General features: G+C 47.2%; 3 protein-coding genes across 3 annotated transcripts in view; 1 reads left to right on the forward strand and 2 right to left on the reverse strand.

Annotated features, from left to right (window-relative positions):
* Positions 1–3460, reverse strand: part of ITGA10 (integrin subunit alpha 10) — a 64998-nt gene extending 61538 nt beyond the window's left edge. Inside the window, exon 1 of the mRNA XM_025172129.2 lies at positions 1858–3460. Coding sequence (XP_025027897.2) covers positions 1858–1909 — 52 coding nt within the window. The 5' untranslated portion in view covers positions 1910–3460. The remainder of the gene's footprint in view (positions 1–1857) is intronic.
* A 3309-nt stretch (positions 3461–6769) lies between these two features.
* On the reverse strand, positions 6770–19450 carry LOC103049109 (toll-like receptor 2). Its single transcript, XM_007436577.4, has 2 exons — positions 19221–19450; positions 6770–12088 (listed from the first exon to the last, which is right to left on the reverse strand). The coding sequence occupies exon 2, from the start codon at positions 12054–12056 to the stop codon at positions 9543–9545; it is 2514 nt and encodes an 837-aa protein (XP_007436639.1). The 5' UTR covers positions 12057–12088; positions 19221–19450; the 3' UTR covers positions 6770–9542.
* A 73-nt stretch (positions 19451–19523) lies between these two features.
* Positions 19524–22017, forward strand: part of LOC103049595 (ras-related and estrogen-regulated growth inhibitor-like protein A) — a 39846-nt gene continuing 37352 nt past the window's right edge. Inside the window, exon 1 of the mRNA XM_088151123.1 lies at positions 19524–19784. The gene's annotated coding sequence lies outside the window, so the exon portion shown is untranslated. The remainder of the gene's footprint in view (positions 19785–22017) is intronic.

Consider the following 22017-nt stretch of genomic DNA (forward strand, 5'->3'; position numbering starts at 1 on the left):
CCGGGCCAGGCGCTGCCGCCCTGCAAGCACGGGATCTCACCAGGCGCAGCGTCCTCAGTAAAACAGAGGCGTGGGCTGACTGCTCCTTGCCTCAGAGCGGCAAGGGGCTTGGGATTATTTCTCACGCCATTACTCGCAAGTCGCCTTCCCGGCCCTGGAGAGCTCCTCCCATCTTCCACCCAGGTGCGGGCAGGACCAGCTTCCCCCACTCTGCCAACCTCCAGATTCACTGGTGTCAATGCTATCAAAAAAATTAGGGCATCTGCATCCCGAGACCTCGGGCAGGCAGCAGGTCTGGGCCCAAGCCTGTTTGCTCCAGCAGAGTAGTTTTTTTGCAGGGTTTTGAGGACCCTGTATTTCATTTAAAGTAAATAAATTCTCCTTTCAGTTGTTCTTGAATTCTAGTGGCTTTATGGTCACATCCATGTGTTTTCTTGGCAATAGTGCAGACATGGTTTGCCATTTCATTATTCCAGGATGCTTTTTCTTATTCTCAGACTAGGTTGCTGTCTGAGAATTCTCAGTCCTGGGATTTCCTTGTGGTCTCCCATCCAAATCTTAATGAGACCCAACTTTGTTTAGCTTCCGAGCCCAGAAAAAATAGCACATTTTGTTTTGTTTTGTTTTGTTTTATTTACACCAGGCTATATATTAAAAAGAAAAAGAAAAAGAAATAACTTGTCATTGCTAGAGGGTTATTCAAGCCCAGAAACAGACACATTCAGCAATATGTTAAACACACTCCTTACATATATACTCTTAATCTTACATAAAAACACAAGAACAAACAACGAAAAAACACTTTGGAAGAGCAGCAATAAACCATAAAGTCTAGAGAATCATCAAGGATTTCTAAAACCGTGAACTTTTTCCAGCAATAAAGCATTTCCCTGATGTTGTTTTGTAATCCTTAGAATAACTCAATAAGGTAGACCAGTCTATGAACAAACCAGGTTTGTCCTAGCCCCAAAGAAAAGTATTGGGTTTTCACTAGCCAGGAAGGTCCAGCCGAAGCTTGGAGAGGGGAGCCCATCGCAGGTGCCCCTGCAGGTGGCAAGACCGAGTCTTTCTGAGCAGGAGATTCCACCAGTTATGAGCAGACTGACCTGTCCTTCCTGAGCTGATCAGGGGCTCTTTTTAGAGTGAAATCAAAAAAATGGGCCCTCCGTTGCTGGAGTGTGCCAGGTGGTTACTCTCCACCAAAACCTGATTATCTTCCATTTGCCCGGCGTCCCCAAATGCCACCCATTTTCACTTTAGGGTTGGATTGAAAAGACTTCACAAGCTCCCGAAGGCCAAGTCAAAGGAGAAGGTGCAGTAATTTTGAGGTTTCTTTCAACGGCTGGCCAGATGGTTTCTTCCAGTCAGAGTCATTCCTGGCGGACCATGGCCACCAGGCTCAGCTCGATCTCCCAGCCAAGGCCCAGGAAGCCATGGCAATGAGGGGGAAATGCTTGGTTTTCTGGAAATGAAAGCTAATCGAATTGTACATTTGTGTATTAGGGGAAACGTCTGTACAAAATGACTGTATTTATTAAAAGAATGAGCCAAAAGATATTAGATTTACGAAATAATTTTTCCTGTACTATTGCACACTAAGCAAAATAGCAAACAAAAGCATGTACAAATTTACTGCAAAGGTTTAAAGAAAATACATTCTCAAGTTTGAATTTGATTGATTTGCAAAAAACAAAAGATGCATACTGTACCCCCAAAATGAGAAACTGGAGATGCTGAAACTGACAGCCTTGCCCCCCCCAGCTTCCTCCAACCGGGGGCTCCATTTTCAAGAGCAAGGTGGCCCCTCCTTCCCCAGCTCTTCTCAGATGGATTTGGAAAGCTCTCACACCAGCCCACCTGGTAGCAGCAGGAGCAGGAGGCGGCCGGCCAGGCAGCCAGAGGTCCCCATCTCGCCAGGCTAAACCCACACCGAAGGGGCGCCCAGAAGCTCAGGGCACGACTATCCGGGCATGGCCAAATGCATCGCCAGCCGTCCGTTGCTTCTAGCAGAACCACCTCAAAGGTCACACTGTCTTCAACTGGCGTGTCTTACACGCCACCAAAGGTCTCTGTGTGTTTTCTCCCTCCTTCATCTTGGAAAATGTTTTGATTGGCTGCTAAAAATAAGTTGGAAGCCTTTCCCACCCCACCGTCACTGGGATGCAACTTGCTTAAAAAGAGAGAGAGAGAGAAAGAGAAGGAAAAACTCTATATTTTGCAGATGCTGAAATAACAAAGGAGGAAATTCAAATTACAAACCTGGCAAATGCCAAGAAAATTGCTCTGAATTGTGGAGATCAACAACCTCAAGACTAAAAAAGCAGCACTGACCATTCCTATTTTAGAACTTCAGCCAAATTAACTCTGACCATGGACCAAATGCTTATGTGCTGTCCAATGAATTATCCCTTGGATAAGGGCTGCCAGACCAGAAGACACAACTTCATAGCTGTCTCAAACCTCACACTTTACCACACAAATAAACAATTGGCATGGGCATTAATCATCAATGAGCTAATAATCCATAACTAGTAAGCAAGTTATCAGTAACATGAATATCGTTAACAACATATTCATTTAAGTAGATGGTACCTTCTGGATCTAAGTTGTACATAAAATTTAGCTCTGGCACTTAAGAATGGCAGGGTGGACGTCAGTCAAGAGCAGGACTCTGAGCTTAAGCAAAGGGCAGTTTCCTCCAATCTCAAATTCCTGCCTTCAGCCTCTAAAGGAGGGATGGGCCGGTTTTTGGTGACAGGGGAAGGGCATGTGGAACATTGTTTTGGGAAGGGGGGAAAACCCTTGTGCTATAAATTGGATGTGGCACCACATCACAGACATGGGTGGAACAAAGATTTTCAGGGTGGGGACGGGTTTGTTATGTTTCCTCCCCAATTTTGTTAAGCTTATTTTAAGACGTATACCATAGATATTCTGTGCTTCCACCACAAAATGGCCAATTCCCCCTTCACGTTCTGAACAATTGTGCATTGGAGGTGGGGGGGGGGGGGAGGATGTGCTCTGGGATCCAGCAAAGAAAAGTTTTGGGGGGAATGTCTGCCTCCCTGGATCCCCGACCCTGAAATAGGACTTCCCAATGGAAGCCAGTGGCTTCATTGTTACCAGTTTTGGGCATTTTAAGTTACAGCATTAGCTAATTTGTTGTACCGCCCTTCCAGTTTTCAGCCAAAATCAACTACTAAGGTAGCTTAAGCTGAAAGATCCCACAAAGGCCCCATTTAATGAGGGGGCTGGGAGTTGGGAGGGGCACGCCTGCCAGGGCCCCTGCTCTCTGCCTTACGGAGGGAGGAGCAGGCAGAGCTGCAGGGACGCAGCCAGCAGCAGGAAGCAGAGGGCACAGCACCAGGCATTGGGTGCCCACTGAGGCTCCAGGCCTCAGGGGTGGGGTCAGGACAATTTAGGGATAACAAGGGTGCCCTTAGTATCTGGGGGCTTAAAGCATCCTTTCCATCCCTTCCCCCACCCGACACACTAAAAATACAAAGAAGTCCCCCCATTGGCCCCCACAAGGCACATGCTTTGTACCCCAAGTGCAGATGTGAAGCCACAGCAGTTTTTTCCTGGCTCTGTAACCCAAATGTTACAGCATATTTGCACTTTTTACACTCATAAAACATTTGAGATTTTGAGAGACAGAGCCACAAAAATAATCAAAGTGTCAGCCTTTGAAGTGCTACAAGACTCTTTGCTGACTTAAAACAAAAAAACACCTTCCAAGGAGTTTTGCCTGCCTGTTGAACTGAGTTTCTTTGGGAAGTCTGCAAGCCTGTAAGTAATGCAGGACTCTTCACTGGGCAAAAACTCGCTGTGCTGCTTCAAGGCTTGCAGAAAGCCACTTGGGGATAACTTCTGCTTACCAGAAGACAAACGCAGCTTCTAGTTTTTAAAACACTTGTGCTTTTTGTTTTTTGTTTTGTTTTTTTGCTGAAAAGCTTTGGTATTTGTCCCCAAATTGCAAATTCCTGTGGAGAAAAACGTGGAAAACAAGTAGAAGCCTTGTGCAATTGGAACCCTGAATTAGGAATTCACCACAAAGCTCAGCTCTGAGCAGGAGATAATTTCTTGAACTGATTTTTCTTCCAAACTCAAGTGCTGCCCCAACCCCCCCCCCTTTTCATGGGCTACACAGGGGACACTTGGGAGAGGTAGGTTTGGCCATGCCACTCTTGAGCCATCTCTTTCCTCCTCTGGCAGGACCCTTCCTTACTTCCCTTTCTTTGGCTCATTGGGGGGGGGGGCTGGGGAGGCCTCCTTGGTTTGAGCCTGGAGCACAGTAAGGGGTGCTGCACTGGGAGAAGTTTCAAACAGTCTCCAAATCACTTTGAGTCCTGTCTTCAGTTCCAGATACCTCACTTTAGCAAAGATTTAGAGAAATTGGAAGAGATTTCTGGGAGGTGGGGGTCTCTTTGGTTTGTTTTCTCCTTTAGGTAGTCTTGTGGGGGGGGTTCTCTTGTTAGTATATGGCTTATCTGGTATAGTAAGGTTTCATTTTTAAAGTACAGCTTTTTGTATAAGAGTACTGTGATATATAGTTGTAATTTTTGAATACACGTTAATTGTAATATTACTGAAGTTTAATATAAATAAATCCCGTACTTAAATAAAGAAGAGAACAGGTACAGAGAAGGTCGACTGGAAATTAAGAGCGATGATGAAAGAGGTCTGGAGCCGGAAGCCCCTTTCAGCACTTGAAAGTCTCCCAGGAGGAGGACGAGAGCAGCTCCCTCTCCCTCAACACAGGATGCAGGACACAGAATTTTTAAATTACAGGAAGGGGGATCCTGGCTGAATGTTAGGAAGTTTCTCCCAGCAGGAGGAGCAGTTTATCAGAGGAACCAAAGACCCCAAGAGGTAGTGGGCTCCCCTTCCCTGGAGGTGAAGCAGAGGCTGGAGACCCTCCAGTCTGCAAGTTTATCTGGATTTTTGCACTGAGCAGGAGGTGGGCTAGGTGGTCTCAAGGGACCCTTCCAACTCCGGGATTCTACCTTGGTGGTCACTGAGCAGGTCTGGCCTGTTCTCCTGCCCCGCTGGCCTCTCCGAGAGACCGCAGATGAGTCAGTCATGCCCTAGACAGAGATCGGAGAAAAACAGGCTGAAAAGCAAAGGAACATTCTCATGTTATGAACAGACATTTTTGTGTCATTTAGCCTTCCTCAACCCAGTGCTCCCCAAGGCACTGTGTGTGTGTGTGTGTGTGTGTGTGAGAGAGAGAGAGAGATGAAAATTTTACTGCTCTGACAAGCATCAAAAGCCCAAATTGTTTTTAGACACATGAATGAAATAACCCGTCATTCCTTACTTAGGAAGCACTTAGTGGTCTCACTTCCATTCCTCCTTTTCTTCAGCATGGCCATATTTTGCAAAGCCCAGTGATTTCCTGTGCAGCTGTTGGTGGCCAAAGTGCACACTTCCTTTTAAGGACACTTGAAATAAAAGTTCCAGTTCCAGGCTGGATGCGTACTGATAGATCCTCTTGCCTTCAGAGCTCAGATGGGCACATTTCCGTCTCCCCAAGTGAAACTGCAAAAGATTCCATTTGGGATCCAAGATTCCTTCCCATGGATCACTGCCGTGTTTGCAAAGCTGGGTCCTACATGTGGCAACCCAAAATAGCACTGCCTGCCCAGGCAGCCAGCAGGGTGGAACAGGTAGATTTTACCACTACTTTACAAAATCACACCAGGGTCTCTGCTTCCAGCACTGTTACACAATAGATTTTTACTATTGGATAAACCGTTTCATAGATTTATACCATAAATCAGAAGTTGTTCAAACAGCTTAGGTTTGCGCAACTCACTAAAACCACAACAGCAGTTGCTAGGTCTTTCACTGGCCCGGCTAAGTGTGCTGTGTAAACCCTACCGCCAGAGAATGCTTTTCGGGCAGAACACGCAGTGGCTGGACCCACAGCGGCTGCACTCTTGGATCGGAGAGGCTCCTTAGGACACACACTGTGAATTTTAAAAGCCCCCCATAAGAGTTAAAAAGGCACAACGTTCCACAGCAAACCACCCTTTGCAGGACAGCCATTAAACGGGGTACGGACCCTGCTTTCCTAAGTACTGCTGTAAACAAGATGTTTGCAAACAAAACAAAACAGGGACACTCACAGTCCTAGGCGTTATTGGACCAAAGTGCCTACATCAGCTGGTGGACATCAGAGTTTAGTATCATCCAAAAGGCAACAGATACCTGGAGGGTTGGTGCCAAAGGAGGTCAGTGGGCAGAGCTTGAGCAGAAGATAACAGGGTGATGTGTCTTGTGCCATGTGCTCAAAGTCCAATTTGGGGGTGGGAAAGCAAAGAGAGCAGTGGGTCTCCTCTGCTGAGTGCTCAAGCCAGAAAGGCAGGGGTATCTGCAGAGAGGGAGGCAAAAAGTCAAGATGGCACCCCCATCTCCACAATTGAAGCCACACACTTTTGTACATCATCAAAAAAGTCAAAATGGTAGCCACAACCATACAATCAAAGCCCCGCCTTTTTTACATGCATCACGGATGTGAAAAAGGGATAAGGCTTCAATTGCATGGTTCTGGCCACCATCTTGACTTTTTTGACCCTGCAGATGCCCCAGGAAGCAGAAAAAGTTTTTCTCCATTTTACTTCTCCCCTCCCTCCAAGTCCAAGGAAAGAAGTACAAACCCTGAAATCTAGCTGACCTTATGGGTCAGCCAGCATTTTCCTGCTCGTTATATTAACTAGCACTATATTAATGTAGACTAGATTATATGAGCATGCCCCCAGACTGGCAGACTCAGATCTCAGTGAAGCTCCAGAAAGGGTGGAAATTATCACCCCTTGAAAAGTGCAGAAGAGCAACCCAAATGATGGGGGGCAGGAGGAGACAGAGCAGCCCCCTTACGAGGAAAGACTTGCCCATGTGACTTGTGAGCAAAAAGCCAAGGTGAGCCATGGAAAAGAATTCTATAAAATCATGTGCAGTATAGCAACTGTGAACTGAGAAGTTTTTTTCTCCCACTTTTAAAGGGTTAAGAATTCTGGGTTGTCAGCTGTAACTAAGCACAGGGAAAGTCAGAACTGATAAAATATAGATCTTCTTTACACACTTTTTAAAAATGTTTTTGTACTAAATTTTATGGTGATCTTAAGCTGCCATTTTTTCAAATTAAAAAATGTTGCTGTAGTCATTGTGGCTAGAGAGGGATGACTGCCTTTTGTTACCTTATTCTCATTGAAGTGCGTTTTTAGTATTGATTACTGTTAATTACCTAGTGTCTTGGGAGCTGAGTACTATAAAATAAAAGAAATGCATAATTAAGCAGTGAAACTCCTTGCCACCAGATAGGGATGACCTTTAATTTTGAGGGTTTTCATATGCAACTGGACAGATTCATGATTACAAATCTGGAGGATTTGCTACCTCCAGAGGCTCAAGCTGCACATCTTAAACACTCGCTACAGTGCAGCAACTGCTTCCCAGTCTCGAGTTGTAGAACTGCTGAAGGTTTCTTAAAAGAACCTCATTCATGACGGGCCCTGGGCAGCTGGACTCCTCCGGGTTCCCACACGATTTCTTACTGCAGGCTGACAGTCTAATAATTCTCTCCAGGTTGCACTTTGCAACACAGTTTGGAAGAGAACTGCATGTCTGTGATTCAAGCTTTCTGATAGCAGGCACTTTATTTGAATGTATTAGTCACCCAACTCCAATGTATAAACATGCATTTCAGAGGCAGTTGTTTCTTTACAAACTGTCTCCTATTTATGTATAATTTTTCTATCCCATCTTTTTCATGAGTCCATACTATTCAGAGTAGCTAGAAATGGTTAGAGAGAATGTAAAAAAATCAATATGTAAATGAAAAAGAAAAAGAAATTACAAAAAAAAAAAATTAGAGAACCAAACAAAACCTCCCTCTCCTCATTTAGATTTGAAAATAGTTGGGCTTATTCCCAATTCCTGAATCAATCCCAATATTTTATCCACCACCGTCATCTCCTGGACATTTAGTGGCATTGCTCTGCAATTGTACATTTATATTTTATACCCTTTTTAGAGAGAGGACGACACCGAGAGCCTCACAGCCGTTCCTGCCCATGAGCCATCCTTACTGTTCATTTGACCCAGGCACCAGGTCAGGGTGCAGCTGTCTTCTTCCTCCTGGGCCAGCAGCGGGAAGAAGATGATGGCGAAGGTCAGCTGGGGACAGCGGCAGCAGGGGGAGGCGGCGGAGCGCAGGGCGGCCAAAAGGACAGAGGCGGGAGAGGCAGGGAGGGTTGAAGCAGAGGCAGTTCGCGCAGGGCAGGGAGGTCTCCCCTAACAACTGCAATCTGCACTGCCCTTGCTAAGCAGCGTGGTCAGATGAGGTTCTGCTTATCCACTGCTTTGCTTAGTGATGGAAATTCCAGTCCCAATTAGGGTCACAGACGGAGGACTGTTAATCAAATATCATATTATTTGAACTCACACTCATCGTGACCTATGTGTACATTTCCAAGCAGAACCACCTCAACTTTTAGGCAGTCATAAAACCAGAATTACAAAGTACGTTATCTGCCTTCAGCAGGAGAGATGTTTGTGTGTCTGTCTAAAGACAAACAGAGAAAGACCCATGCCCAGAATGGCCAATGCTGTTCGAGACCAGCAAATCTCCTGAGATTCTGGTCTACTGAAATGCACAAGTCGTCCTGTGAGAAAGCCAAGATTTGATGTAAGATTTCCCATAAGATGTAGTAGGGTTAGGTGCCTCAAATCAGAAAGGCTGTCAATTCTCAGTCAGGAGACGGTCTCACCTCCGTCTGGAGAGTCACTGAAACAGCCGAGCCCTCAGAGTGGATGGACTGTACCACAGGTTTGCCATGCAAAGGAGTACCACCACTGGGGTTTGTAAGCCAGGATTCATAGCTTCTCATGTTGTAGGAAACCAATGTGCAGCGTTGGCAAGGTTCCCCCCCCTTTTTTAATGCCTTTCCATGCTTTATATGTTCCAAACCTCCTCAGTCCCACGGCCCCATCACGCTCTGGACTCCCCCAACTTTTCCAGCACAGCCTTCAAATCAGGCCTCTGAAAAGACCAGGGCAGCCCTCAAGCCACCACCTCCTACAATCCACCCTCTCTCGCTCTGAGGTGCAGAGCAGCCAGATGGTCAACTGAGAGATGGTGGCCAGGAGCTCTGAGGACGTGGGAACCGAACGCCGAACAAGAACAAGACTTACGGGCTGCCCTTGTACAGTATGTATTTTGACAGGCTGGTTCTGCAGCCTGGGTACTAAATTAATCCATTCAGGGTTGCATACAATATCTTGAGCCATAAACTAAACAAATTAGGTGTCTTTGCAAAGATACAAAATAATAGAAAAACAAGCCTATCCTGTGGGCTTTTTGGTTTTGGCTTAGCATGCTATGTGAACTCATCCACATATCAACCATGGTTTATAGCTTGAGTGCTATCTATGAATCCAGCCAGTTGTGGCTTCCTTAATAAACCATGGTTAAACAAATCACATGTGAACTCAGCTGTTAAATTCTGACGTTCACCTTGGCTTAAACTAAGCCACATTTAACACCCTGGCACATCATCTGCATGAGCTGCATTATCCATTTCAAGGCTGCCATCAGCCAAGCCATCTGTTCCCCAGGCAGAATTGACCGGATCCTCTTTTGGGTTCCTCCCGATTGCCTCGGCCTTCCCCAGGACGGACGTCAACTGCACCCAGAAGAAGGCCTGACGATTGGGCTCTGGAGGCCACTCTAAGTAAGTCTTTTTGCTGAGCATCTTTCTCAATTTGCAAAATTTGTTGGGTAGAGCTTGTGGGTCAATGGCTTCCTTCACCACCAGGACAACGTCCTCAAAGCTCAGACCCACTGCCCGCTGGTGGGCAAAGTAGAGCTCATAATTGCACCAGTCACTATCAACAAAGCTGCGTGAAAGGACAAAGATAATTTTGCGACTATTCTCAATATTCTCAATGATATTGTCAATGATCCACCGCCCAGGCGTGAAGTCACGCTCGTGAATGCACACCCGGTAAGGTGGGGTTGAGGCCTCCAGCCTCTGGAGGAGCTCCCGCCTCACCCATTCTGCATCAGAGCAACTGTAGGAAATGAAGGCATGATAGACAAATTCTCGCAACGGTTGGGAGCGACTCGCCCGGTATCTGGAATGCAGGATTTGGAAGGTGGCCTTGAGATACCAGGGTACATTGAACCACCAACACAAGACCATGGTGAGGATCACCACAATGGCTGTGATGGAGACAGCAATGGCCACCACCACCATGACATCACACTGAGTCACCCTTGGGGCATAAGCAACCACAGCCGTATCACGCAGGGGCTCAGGATGATAACAGATCCACCCACTAGGCCAGTCCACAATCTGTAACTTGCCATTCTTCAGCGTTTCCTGAAGGAAGCTGTAGAGTTCACAGATGCAGTGGTAAGGATTGTTCCCTGCTTTCAGCTGCGTGAGCTGCGGCATATTCACAAAGGAACCTTTGCTGATGACACCAAAGGAATTACTGTCTACTGCCAAAACCCTGAGATTTGGACATCTCCATTTAGTCGGGATAAACTTGATCTTGTTCCCACTCAGCCACAGTTCTTGGAGGTCAACAGCAACCTCAAAGTAGTTCATATCAAGGCTTTCCAACTGAGAGTAGGACAAGTCTAGAAACTGCAACCTGGTGGGAAGGCACTCGAAGATCTCTACTGTGACTACATTGTAAGCCAAATCCAGCCAAACAAGACTGGGACTCCAAACACATGGCAAATCCTTAGAGTGCCCAATTCGATTGTGGCTCAGATCTAATTTAGATAGCCGGGGCCAGCTAGAAGTCAGCTTGGAGACTGTGCTCAGGTGGGTTAATTCATTGCTGCTAAGATTGAATTGCTCCAGTTTGGGCATGATTCCCTGATATAGACAGCCTTCATTGTAGATGTACTCATCTAACAAGCGGTTACCAGAAACATTCAGAGCCACCACATTCCTCATCTCTCCCCAGGCATCACAGGGCACAAAGTTAAAGTTGACATTGAGGATAGAAAGGTATGTTACATCAGCAAACCAAGTAAATGTCCAGTCAAAGCGCAAAATGTCAGGGTTACTGATGTCCTTCAGCAACAAGTGGCGGAGGGTCAGGTTGGCAATGCCAGCTTCAGGGGTCTTCTGCTTAGGAGACCGTGCAAAATCAATAGCAATGAAGGAGAGGTCTCGCACATGAGACTTCTGGACATTTAAGAGGACTAAGCGCAGCAAGTGCTCATTGAATTTCCCCCTGTAGAAGACCAACTCTTCCACTTCTACCTCAGGCAAGCCAGCAAAGAGATCCACGGAATCGGTGTAGTATGTGAACTCGAAGAGATTACGAAAACGGAGATACTGCAGCTGCTTTCCCTTCAAGTCACGAAGCATAAGACGTAAAATCTCTGGGTTTTTGTCAAGGGCAATGTCACACCAAAATTCTCTGGTGCTGAGTTTAGAAAAGGCCCCTTGTTGATACTCCATCAAACTGGAAGCAGTTTTCAGGGAAAACTTCTTCAAAGGAATGTCCTTCAGAGGAACAAAGTCTTCCCTTCCCACCTTGTAAATAACAGGGCCGCCCAGGGAGAACTCTTCAAGATTCTTCAGGGAGCTGAATACCCCATCCAACCTTGAGAGATGATAAATATTGTTTGAAATAGACAAGGCAGTCAGTTTCTTCAAAGGCTTCAAAGCCAGTGAAGGGATCTCTCCCAATGAGTTGTTGAAGAGACTTAGCTTCTCCAAAAGGATATTGGACGCAAAGGAGTCATTTGCAATAGAGAAGATGTGATTGTAACCCAGATTTAGCTCTTTCAGCTGGGTCAAGGATGAGAAGTCTGCAGGACCAATGTGTTCAATCTTATTGTATGAAAGGTCCAACTTCTCCAGAGTTCTGGGAAGGTCCCGAGGGACACGGAGCAGGTTTTGACCTCGGCAAGGAGCTATCGTGTTGGAGACAATTTGGCAAGGAGACGTTGTGGGATGCTGGGCCAAGCCCAGGAATACCAAACGCAGAACCACGAAGAGGTCTGCAAATGGGGATGGTCCCATTCCAATTCTTCACATCTTCCAGTTCTTCTTTCCTGAGCAGGAAAGAAAACAAAATTGATGGCAGTAAGTTCCCAGGGGAAAAAAACCTTCCCTTTTATCTCTCATAATCATTATTTTCAATAGAAATAAAAAAAAATGGTTATTAATGAACAGATGAGTGCCAGATGGTTTTCACAGTTGTCTTCAACCCCCCCCCCCCATCCCAATTGGTAACCAAAACATGTGTTGGGAGTATTGCTGAGAACCATGTTATCTCTTGCTACCCTAATCCACCTTTCATGCAACAGTTCTAAAATAAACCTTAAGTCAGAATGTTTTCAACCAAACATGAGAAGAAACTTCATAACAACAAGATCAGTCTGACAGAGGAACCCATGACCCAGAGAGGGGTGGACTCCCTTTCCCAGGATATATTTAACCAGAGGCTAAGTCATGCCTCTGGGATGTTTTAAGCTGGATTCTTGCACTGAGCAGGAATTCGACTTGGTGAGCTAAATCAGGGGTGGGCAACACTGCAGCTCTCAGAGTCACATCTGGCCACAACTACTGAAAACTGGTGACACAGATACCCATCATTTTGTGGTGGGAAATCTAAAAGCATGACTGTAAACTTCAAATAACCTTAATGCACTTTAAGCCCTTTTTCTCTCCTTAAAGACACCCCAAGAAATCTTGACTCCGCCCACTTTGTACCCTGACACCTGCCAATCTGCTTGACTGCCCCCCTGCCCCATACAAGCTCTCCCTTTTAAGGCAATCATCATGTTAGAGGTAACCATGGCTGTTCTCCATGAATGACCTCTCACCTGTTCATTCCAAACAGCACCCTGTTTGCCAACTGAACCTGAAAGGTCACTGTTATGATTAGTAAAAGAAACCCCACAACTTCTAGATGAACAGGAAGTCTGAACTGATAGGGTCTGACCATGAAAACATTTGGTGCAATGGTGGCTAGTTCAAGAAAAACACTGGGTTAACAGTTTTTAAATTGTTAGATTTATCACTTGTTTTTCCACCAGGAGCTAAAGGCAGCATTCATTGCACTCCCTCCTCCAATTTTTTCCACAACATCCCTGTGAGGTAGGTTGGACTGAGAGATTGCAAGTAGCCCAAAGTAACCTGGGGGCTTCTGTAGATGAAGGAGATGTTCGGCCTGGATCTCCCTGGTCCTAATCCAGCACCTTCAAGACTACATCATGCCACTTCACATTAAAACAATTCTTAGCAGTTTCTTCAAACCACTTTGCATGCTTAAATGTGTTCTCATTTTCACATGAGAAAACCCTCTGCTGCAAACTGTGGCTAGGATCCATACCGTAAATTTCTGGTTAGCAGAGAATCAATGCAGCTTTGTCAGAGTCTCTCTCACATGGTTTGCAGGACATCAAACTGAGTCCTTCAAAATCTCAATTAACAGAAACCAATTTCTCTAGCATCCCCATCAGCTGAACTGTATCACCACATCAAAGATGTAGAAGACATTAGAGCTTCAAGAAGGGAACTAGCTGCCTCAGGAGGTGGTGGCCTCTGCGTTGCTGGAGGCATCGAAAGAGAGGCTGGGTGGCCACCAGTGGGGAACGCGGCAGTCTTGGGCTCCCGCACTGCAGGGGGTGGACTAGCTGTTCTCTGTTCAATCCTGACATTCCAGAATCTTAATTAAGCCAGGTGTTACAGTCTTGGGATATGTAGATTATCATGATGATTCTGAAATATTTTGCCTATGCTAATCCGTCAGGGCTGAATCAATGAAATCTAGACTGTTGTATTGTAATTTTGAGAAGAGGGGCAGGGAAAATTGACTGAAATCTTCAGCAGGTGCCCACCAAGCCCCTTGCTCTTTCAATTAAAAGCAAATTAATAGGAAACTGCCACGCTGCAAAGCAAAGGACTAGATTCAGTATCATTTTTATTTGCAGAGAGTGTGGGGACCTACAAAGATGCCTCTCAGAGAACAAGCCTGTTGTTGGATTAAGGGGTCACCCCCACTGGGAGAAACATTTTGTGGGTGCCCCACCACCTTCCAAACATACCCCAGTTCAGAAAGGCTGACACTCTGTGCTAACGTTACACAGTCATTCAACTAATTAATGCTGGATTGACTGTATCCAACAAGAGGTCATATACAAACTAACATCACCTTGTGGGCTATACCCGGTGGTTGTGTGTACTCTGTCAAGGTCTGGGACAGGACTCGTCGGGGGAGGCTTTAAAGGGGAGAAATGGGTCTATTAAGCCTGCAAGGCTCGAGGTATCCAGTTTGCCTTTTAACAATCCAAGAGGCAGTTTTGCAGGCTGGGAACTGTAAAAGAGATGGCTGGCTTCTCACATCCCTGCCACAGGAATGGGCATAATCTATCAAACACCGCTGTGTTTATGAGCCAGAAAAGAGCACTCGATCAGGCTGCCATGGCAGCTGCCTGCTGAAAAAGGCGACTTCCTCATGACGTGGATGAACCCCCAGCACCTCCTCCACCCTTGCAGGAGAGCCCTGAGAGGCACTTCAGAGGCTGGTCTGTCCCCAGATGGGCGAAGTTTAAACATACGTTTGCTTGGAGTGGCTGATAAAGCGAAGACCGTGTCTACAGTGGGCAGGGCAAGATTCATTCCCAGGTCCTGAGCAATGAGCCTCCAACTGCCCAGGCGATGAACCCCCTTTCAGGGGCATCAGGCAGGGCAGAGGCAGCCTCTCCCCACAGCCGCGGACTGCTGGTGACTCAGCCCACTTTCCCCTCGAGAAAGGGCCGAGCACCCGCTCGGCGGCAGCAGACATGACGCAGGGCTCTGTTGGAGAAAGGAGGTCTTCGACTTGACTTGTCCAGTGACCCACTTCCATCCTAAATTCTCAGATGACTGGGGATAATTGAGGCTCCCAGGAACTCCCAAACCAATGGCAAGAGATCCTGGGAAACATAGTCCAGAAACATCTGGAGAGCCACAGGGTCCAGTCCCTGGAGCAGAAATACCTGTATAGTTCTTGTCATCACAGATGATTAACTGTTAAGAATGGAGGAGCTAATTCCCAGAACTACTCCATTTTTCCCCCTGCCTGTAGATACAATGCAGGTAGTCCTCATTTAGCAACTGCCTTGTTTAGCAACAACAGCGATGAAAAAGTAACTGTCAGAACCTGCATCAATCAAATGTCAATTTTAAAAAGACTGATTTAAAAGCTATAGCAGTCAATGGGTGTTTGCTTGATTTGATTCTGCCATTTGTGACAAGGGGGGGGGGGAAATGGTAGTTAATAGGTGTGCTGGGGGCATTGCTTTGAGATGGAGAGGCGCTTTCACTGATATGGGAATTTACAGCAAGACTTGAATGCAGACAAAACCGGTGGTAGCCTGGAGGCCAGGAAGGACTGTGTTAGCAAGGGGTGGGGGGGGGATAAGTAGAGGGAAATTTACACAGGCTTTAGTTTTAGCAATGTTTTGCTTCAAGCTGCATGTACCAACCAATAAAGGAGCATTTATCTGAACCAGGCCTGGTTACACGAGAATTCTTCTAAATTGGGGCTTGGACTTGGTGGACTTGACAGTAACTTTGTGACAAGTCCACCTCATTTATGACCTTCGGAGGTCTGTAAAGCAAAGGAAAACTGAAGATCATAACATTGTCATGTCTCACTTAGCAACTGGTTTGTTTAACAACTGAGTTGCCGGTCCCAACTGTGGTCGCTAAACAAGGAGTACCTATAACAGCTGCAAGAAATGGCTTAAACTGAGGGAGATTTGCCTGTCATACACGCCCTCCCTTCTCGTGTCCTAAATCCAGTTTGGGGCATCTACACATGGATGTCATATCCAGTTTGACTGTACTTTCTAAAAGAGTCTGATAATTCCATTAGTCTGATCTGCTCACTGCACTAACTGATAATATGGCTGGCTTGGTTAGCCTCACTATGATGTGCAAAACTGGCTAATATGGTTTACTCAATAAATCATGGCTAACTATGTGTGAACATAGTAATAAGTATTATGCTTGATCTTAATTTTATTTTTTTTACTCTGTTTTGTATTTTTGCTTTCAAAAGGCTGTCATTTGATAGGGTGCACTAAAGCTTCTTGGGGTTGTGCACATCAGCCTAAATGTCATGGATTCAGCTGGGAAGGAATACAGATGTCAGCTTCCTTCTGTGCCTATGACAATTTTTAAGACCAGGGTCACACAGATGCTTTCTATTAGCACAATACTTGACATAACACACACGCGTGCGCGCACACACACACACACACAGCTCCAGCTTTTTCCCCTGCTCCCCCCCTCCATTTTTAATAGCATTTTAAACACAACATTCAAAATGAAAGGTTAAGGCAGAGGCATGATGATGGTAAATGAAACGTAACTTTGATAATGAATTAGTGATAACTGAATTATATACTGAATATATTGCATTTTATCATGATCATCTAATCACTGAATCTCCTCCTTCAACATTCTTTGCTTCAGCTATCAGGAACAAAGTAATAAGTGCAACTGTGCCAAAATTTGACTTCCTGGATTTTCAGTACATTTGACTCTGTAAAAGTTCACCAAATCTCCGCCCTCCACTTTTGAAATCCAGGTCCTTGGGCAGAGCTGCTGACTCTCCCCAGCTGCTTGGGACTACATTTCTTCCCCAGCCTGAAGAAAGGGAACAAACATGCCCACTGAGGATGGAATTAGAAAGCCTGTGTTCACACAGCATATTTACCCATGTGAGCTGATCATGGTTTACTCAATTAACTCAGTTTTGAGACTGCCATCAATGAAATTGACAAGCTGGGTTTATACAACACACCAATCTATAATGCAGCCAATCACTTTGCAATTCAGTATGTTGTGTGAATGCAGAAACGAATATGGGTGCAAAGAAATTAAGGTTGGAGGGAGAGCCTATAGAACAAACAAAATTCTTCCCAAAATGCTGATATTTAAAAACTGATTTAAAAACAGCCACTGTGATTTGTAAATCACCATTCCTGGCTCCCTGTGATCTGTATACTCTGCCCTGTGGTTTCTTCAAAAAAATCATGACCCAGTAAACCAGTTTATTCTAAATAAAAAAACCTACCATAGTATGGTGGAGAATGACTGAGTTCACCAATCACACTAAAGCACTATTTGTTTTACTATAACTACTGGCTGGCATATGAGTTAGCAGAATTGTAACCGAATTCATATATGATGGCTTAGTGCTATTATGATGATCAAATGAGTCAAGTATACATTTTATCTGCCTTAAAATGGGCAGGTCATGAAAATGTGAGAGGAGACACCATCTGCCCCTGAATGCTACACACACTAAACCCAACTTGATGACACTTGGTGGCATTCTCCATACAAATGTAGACCATTCTTTTTTCAGAGATTGATATACCTCTGCAGCCAAACAGCTAAGGTAGGGGACAGGAGGGAACCAAAACTCTTCCACAGGGAAAGTGAGCATATCTGGGGTTTGTGAAATAGCTTGTATTAATAAAAAAAAAGTATACAGAGTTTGCATAACATGCTAAACACCAAACCTGAGTTAACAAAATGACTATATTCACATAAAGCCACATCACAGGTGAACATGTTGGCCTGGTTCACACAATAATGGGAAGACAATGGTTGAGTTTAACAACATGCTCAACCACAAACAACTCAGCTGCGCTGCACCTTATTCTGGCATGTTGCATGGACACAGCCAGTAATACTGGCAGGTTAGCGTGCTCTGGAGGCCAGAGCACAGGAGCACTTGAGGCGTGGAACTAGAATAGGGGAACAAGTTCGTCCACCCTCAGCCACAGAAAGCCACCAACTGACTCTGGGCTGGCAGGCCAAGCCACCTCACAGGGCTGTTGTAAGAAAAGGTGTGTTAAAAATTAAACAGAAAGCCAACAAAGATTTTTAAAAAATCAGCTAGCTGAGCAGAAACTATAACTCCTGTTAAATGCATGCCTGCTGTGAAAATCATAATAAATTAACAAGGCAAAACAAAAAGTTGATAAAACAAAGATAAAGCAAGAAGCAGGTGAACTCCTTATTGCAGCGTAAACACAAAACAGTTTAAATGCTGTAGTAATCAATTAGCTCCACGACGATAACTAGTGGCGAATCTCTCAGGTTTTGTTCACCTGGGTTTATTACGTCCTGCAGACACAACCCAGACAGTTACCGCTGCAGAAAAGCTTACGAAGCATTTGCAAACAGGGTAACGCTTGTGGGATTTTTAACACCTTTCTAAGCCTGTGCAGCGGCACACCCAATCTAGCTGCACTTTAAGTGCACTGGAACTGGTTGCAGTTACCCATTAATGAATGAAAGGCACTCTGAGCGTGCTCAGAGGCCCTGGCATCTTTTTCCTAGTCAACAGAGAAACCTTTGTTGAAAGCAAGGCCTGGAACAATGATTGTTCTTATTCTTAACAGTAATGATTCTTCTTCAGTAAGTACATGGATATCAACTTACACAGAGAGAAGCTGACCCACTTTACATACTGCGCTACAGCCAGGCATATTCCACAGATTGTGGCGACTGAGACACACAATACACTATATCTAAAACAAACCAACCACACACTGGCTTAACAAGATACCCAAAACTGAAGGAGATAACTAACACACACAGTGGCCAACCATGTACAACTTGCCTAGATTAAATAGGCGCTGGGTAATTTGTGGCTCCGATTGGGAACAAAACCATTCTCTAAATATGTTGGCATATTTATCATAAATATAATGGCATCACATTATGCCATCACAACGTTTTAGCGTTACATGTTCTGTATACACACCATCTGTAAACCAGGTTCACGATTTAGGGTGTTGTATGAACACACAGATTGGCGGCAGTATGTCTGTATGTTTACATCTTGGTGTATTTACACACACACCTCCCCTATAGGGAGGTTCCTACTACACTAAGACTATTTAGCAATGTTAGCAACGTTCAAAAACCATCCACTACGGTTTGCAAAAGTGTTCTTGGTTTATCATGATATGTGAACATAGCCAACTGTGATTTATGCAAGAAAGAGTTAAACAAACCATGGCTTAGAAGGAGGACCAAACCCAAGTTAGGGCTGGTTTCACCCAGCACACTCAAGTTGGCTACTGAGTAAACAATGGATAGGACAAATAGCCAAGATACAGAACAACCGAATGTCATTATGTGCGAATGCGGCCGCTTAGGTCTTCCACTGACCTGGTTCAGCATGACGTGCGAACGGAGCCCAGACGCCCTTAGAGACACCGCCTGCCACGCAGCCTCGCCACTCGGGGCCGAGCTAACGCGCTTCCCGGGCAAGCGCTCCGGGGTTGCTTTTCCAGGCGGGATCAGCAGCGCGAAACCGCCTGGGCGGCTGCGAGCCCAGCGGGCGGCGAGCGGACTCCGTCCCGCACGGACGCAGCGCGGGAGGCGCCCGCCGCTCGGACTTCCACGGCCGCAAGAGCCCCGCCTCGCCCCGCCCCGCCCCTTCCTCGGACTTGCACCGAGCCCGCCGGGCGAGAAGCGCCGCCGGCGCCGTCCCTCGACTCCGCGAAAGGGCGGGGCCTCCCGGGAAGGGAAATCGCAGCTCCTCCCCCTCCTCGGCGGGAGTCGCGTCTCCGATTTCTTGGACCCCCGGACGGGCTCCAAAAGCCGGCAGCGGCAAAGGGGTCCGGAAGCGCTCGCCTTTTGCGGCCGTCTAGCAGCTGCCCGGAGACGCGCCGCCCAAATATGCTTCCTCGCCGGCCCGCGACATTGCTTCTGCCACGACAACCCTGCGAGGTAGGGCGCAACCGAGCAAGGGGACTTCGGCTCTTATCGCGCTCCTCGGGTGCCCGGGACGCGGCATCTCTGCGTTCCGCGGGACTCCCTTGCCGGTTCTGGCCTGCTGAGCGCTACGGAAGGGGCGTCCAACACGTTCCGAAGCAGCGGGTGGGGGACCCGGCCACCCGGCCGGGCCGGGGGCGCTTTCGCGGCTCCTGCCTGGCGCCCGGCTGGCTCGTGCGGCCACGGTTGGCGGGGTCCCGCTCTGCGCCCAGCCGGACGCGCGGGTGCGAGACGCGGGCTCCGAGCGGCGCTCGCGCGGCGTGGGAAGCCGGTCAGAAGGGAGGCGCGAGAGCCGGAGCGGGCGGCTGGACGCCCAGCCCCAAGGCGTGGGAGGGCGACCCTGGTGGGGGGGCCCTGGCGCTCGGGCCCGTGGCAGCGGCGGGCGGTCCCGGGGAGCTGATCGGCCGGCGGCTCTTGCCCGTCCCCGCGGGCCCGTCAGGAGGGCGGCAGAGCCGAGGAAGCCCCTCGCCGAGGAGGACGGGCGGGGCGGCCGCTGATCCGAAGGGGCGGCTGGGGCTCCTCGAGGGGGGCTGCGCTGGGCGCTTCTCTCCTTCGGCCCAGAGGGGGCGGCGGGGCTCGGTTCGGGGCCCGGAGAGCCGTTGTGGGTCTGAGGGGATTAGGCGGGGGGCCCGCGTTGGACCTGGTCCTGTCCCAAAAGGGAGGGGAGGGCTGCAGCCTCCGTTTTGTTTGTCGGGCTTATTTTTTTCCCACCACAGTACACAGAAATCTTTAGGTGCAGCAGAGGCTCGGGACTGCCATATTCTCTGGCAGCATCTAATTCGGTCTTCCAAGTTCACCCAGTGAGTTAGGCTTTAGTGGCTGCCCAGTTCTGGATTCCTGCCCTGGGCAGGGGGTTGGACTGGATGACCTCTAAAGACTAGCACTGGCTTGGTTATCGCTAACCATGGACATGATGGGGGGCAAAGGACAGCAAGTGATGTCACGTGGCATTAAGTACATGGGTAATTTGGCTCATGACAATGAGACAACTGTGTGTGTCATTTGCACAATGATGTAAATGTGTGTGGCTTCTCCCAGATGAGTGTTAACTCTAGCTTGCTTGTTTGTTTTTGCATGGCTTAGTTGTTGTGTGAACCCCCAAAAATGTCTAATTTCCACCATCAGTAAAACACCTTGCATGACGGCCAGTTGCCTAAAGCACTTAGTTTTCTCAAAACGCTTTTAGCTGCCTTCTCCCAAGGCCCTTAGCCTTTTCTGGGTTCATATCTATACAGTACCACCACCCAGGCTGGGAGCAGGTACAAGAGCCTGAGCTCAGCTACTGGATTAACTCATAAGCGTTAATGTGCTAGAATAATTTCCCTTCCTTTAGCAAGCCAGTCAATTCCCAAAGACACTGCACTTGCCAGGTGCCTTCCTGCCTATAACTCTTGAGCCTGCTTGCCTTGCAGAAGAGGATGAAGGAGTCACCTCGGCCGGATGGAGCCTCTTTCCATCTCTGCCAAGGCTCCTTGGCCCACTCAGTGGGGAGACTCTGTCCCTTTATGAGGGGAAGAAAGCGGTTTCTCTTATCTTTATGCAAGGTGAAAGCAATGTCTGGATTCTTCCAGGAACAGGTTAGTTTCAGATCAAGACACACTGATTGCACATTCTAAGTGCTGGATCTCATTCACCCTGGCAGTGTTATAAAGGTAGGGCAAACAAACTTTACCTTTTCAGATTTCAAGCCTGGCTTTTTTATTATTTTTAGTTATTTCTTTAATGTATACATCTGCCCAGTTCAAAGCAACTTTTTAAATTATTCCCTGAGCATCTAGTTGAGGAAGATGCCAGGGCAGGGGAGGGGGGTGGCTGTTGTCATCCGAGAGTCTCTGGTGGCCTTCAGGGGCATTGCTCCACAGGTTTCTGGCTGTGAAACACTGTTTATTAGGTTGGGCACCCGTGAACAGTTGGGAGTTCTGCTATTGTACCAGCCTCCTTGCTGCGTGGCAGCCTCCCTGCCTGAGCTGCTGGAGGCCATCGCAGGGCTGGCGGTGGAGTTCCCCAGGCTTATGGTTCTGGGGGACTTCAACTTGCTGTCCCTGGGACGGGCCTTGGAGGCAGCTCAGGAGTTCATGGCTACCATGGCAGCCATGGGCCTGTCTCAAATTGTGCAGGACCCAACCTGAGACAGTGGCCACATGCCAGATTTGGTTTTCTTGTCAGAGCATTGGCAAAGTGATCTGAG

Source organism: Python bivittatus, unplaced genomic scaffold (genome assembly GCF_059951505.1).
Source record: "Python bivittatus isolate LINGU-HERP-01145 unplaced genomic scaffold, Pbiv_v1 ctg000660_np1212, whole genome shotgun sequence".
NCBI lineage: Eukaryota > Metazoa > Chordata > Lepidosauria > Squamata > Pythonidae > Python > Python bivittatus.

What these genes read in the sequence shown, in the direction of transcription:
- LOC103049109 (XM_007436577.4), bottom strand. Translation starts at nt 12,056, where the DNA reads ATGGGACCATCCCCATTTGCAGACCTCTTCGTGGTTCTGCGTTTGGTA.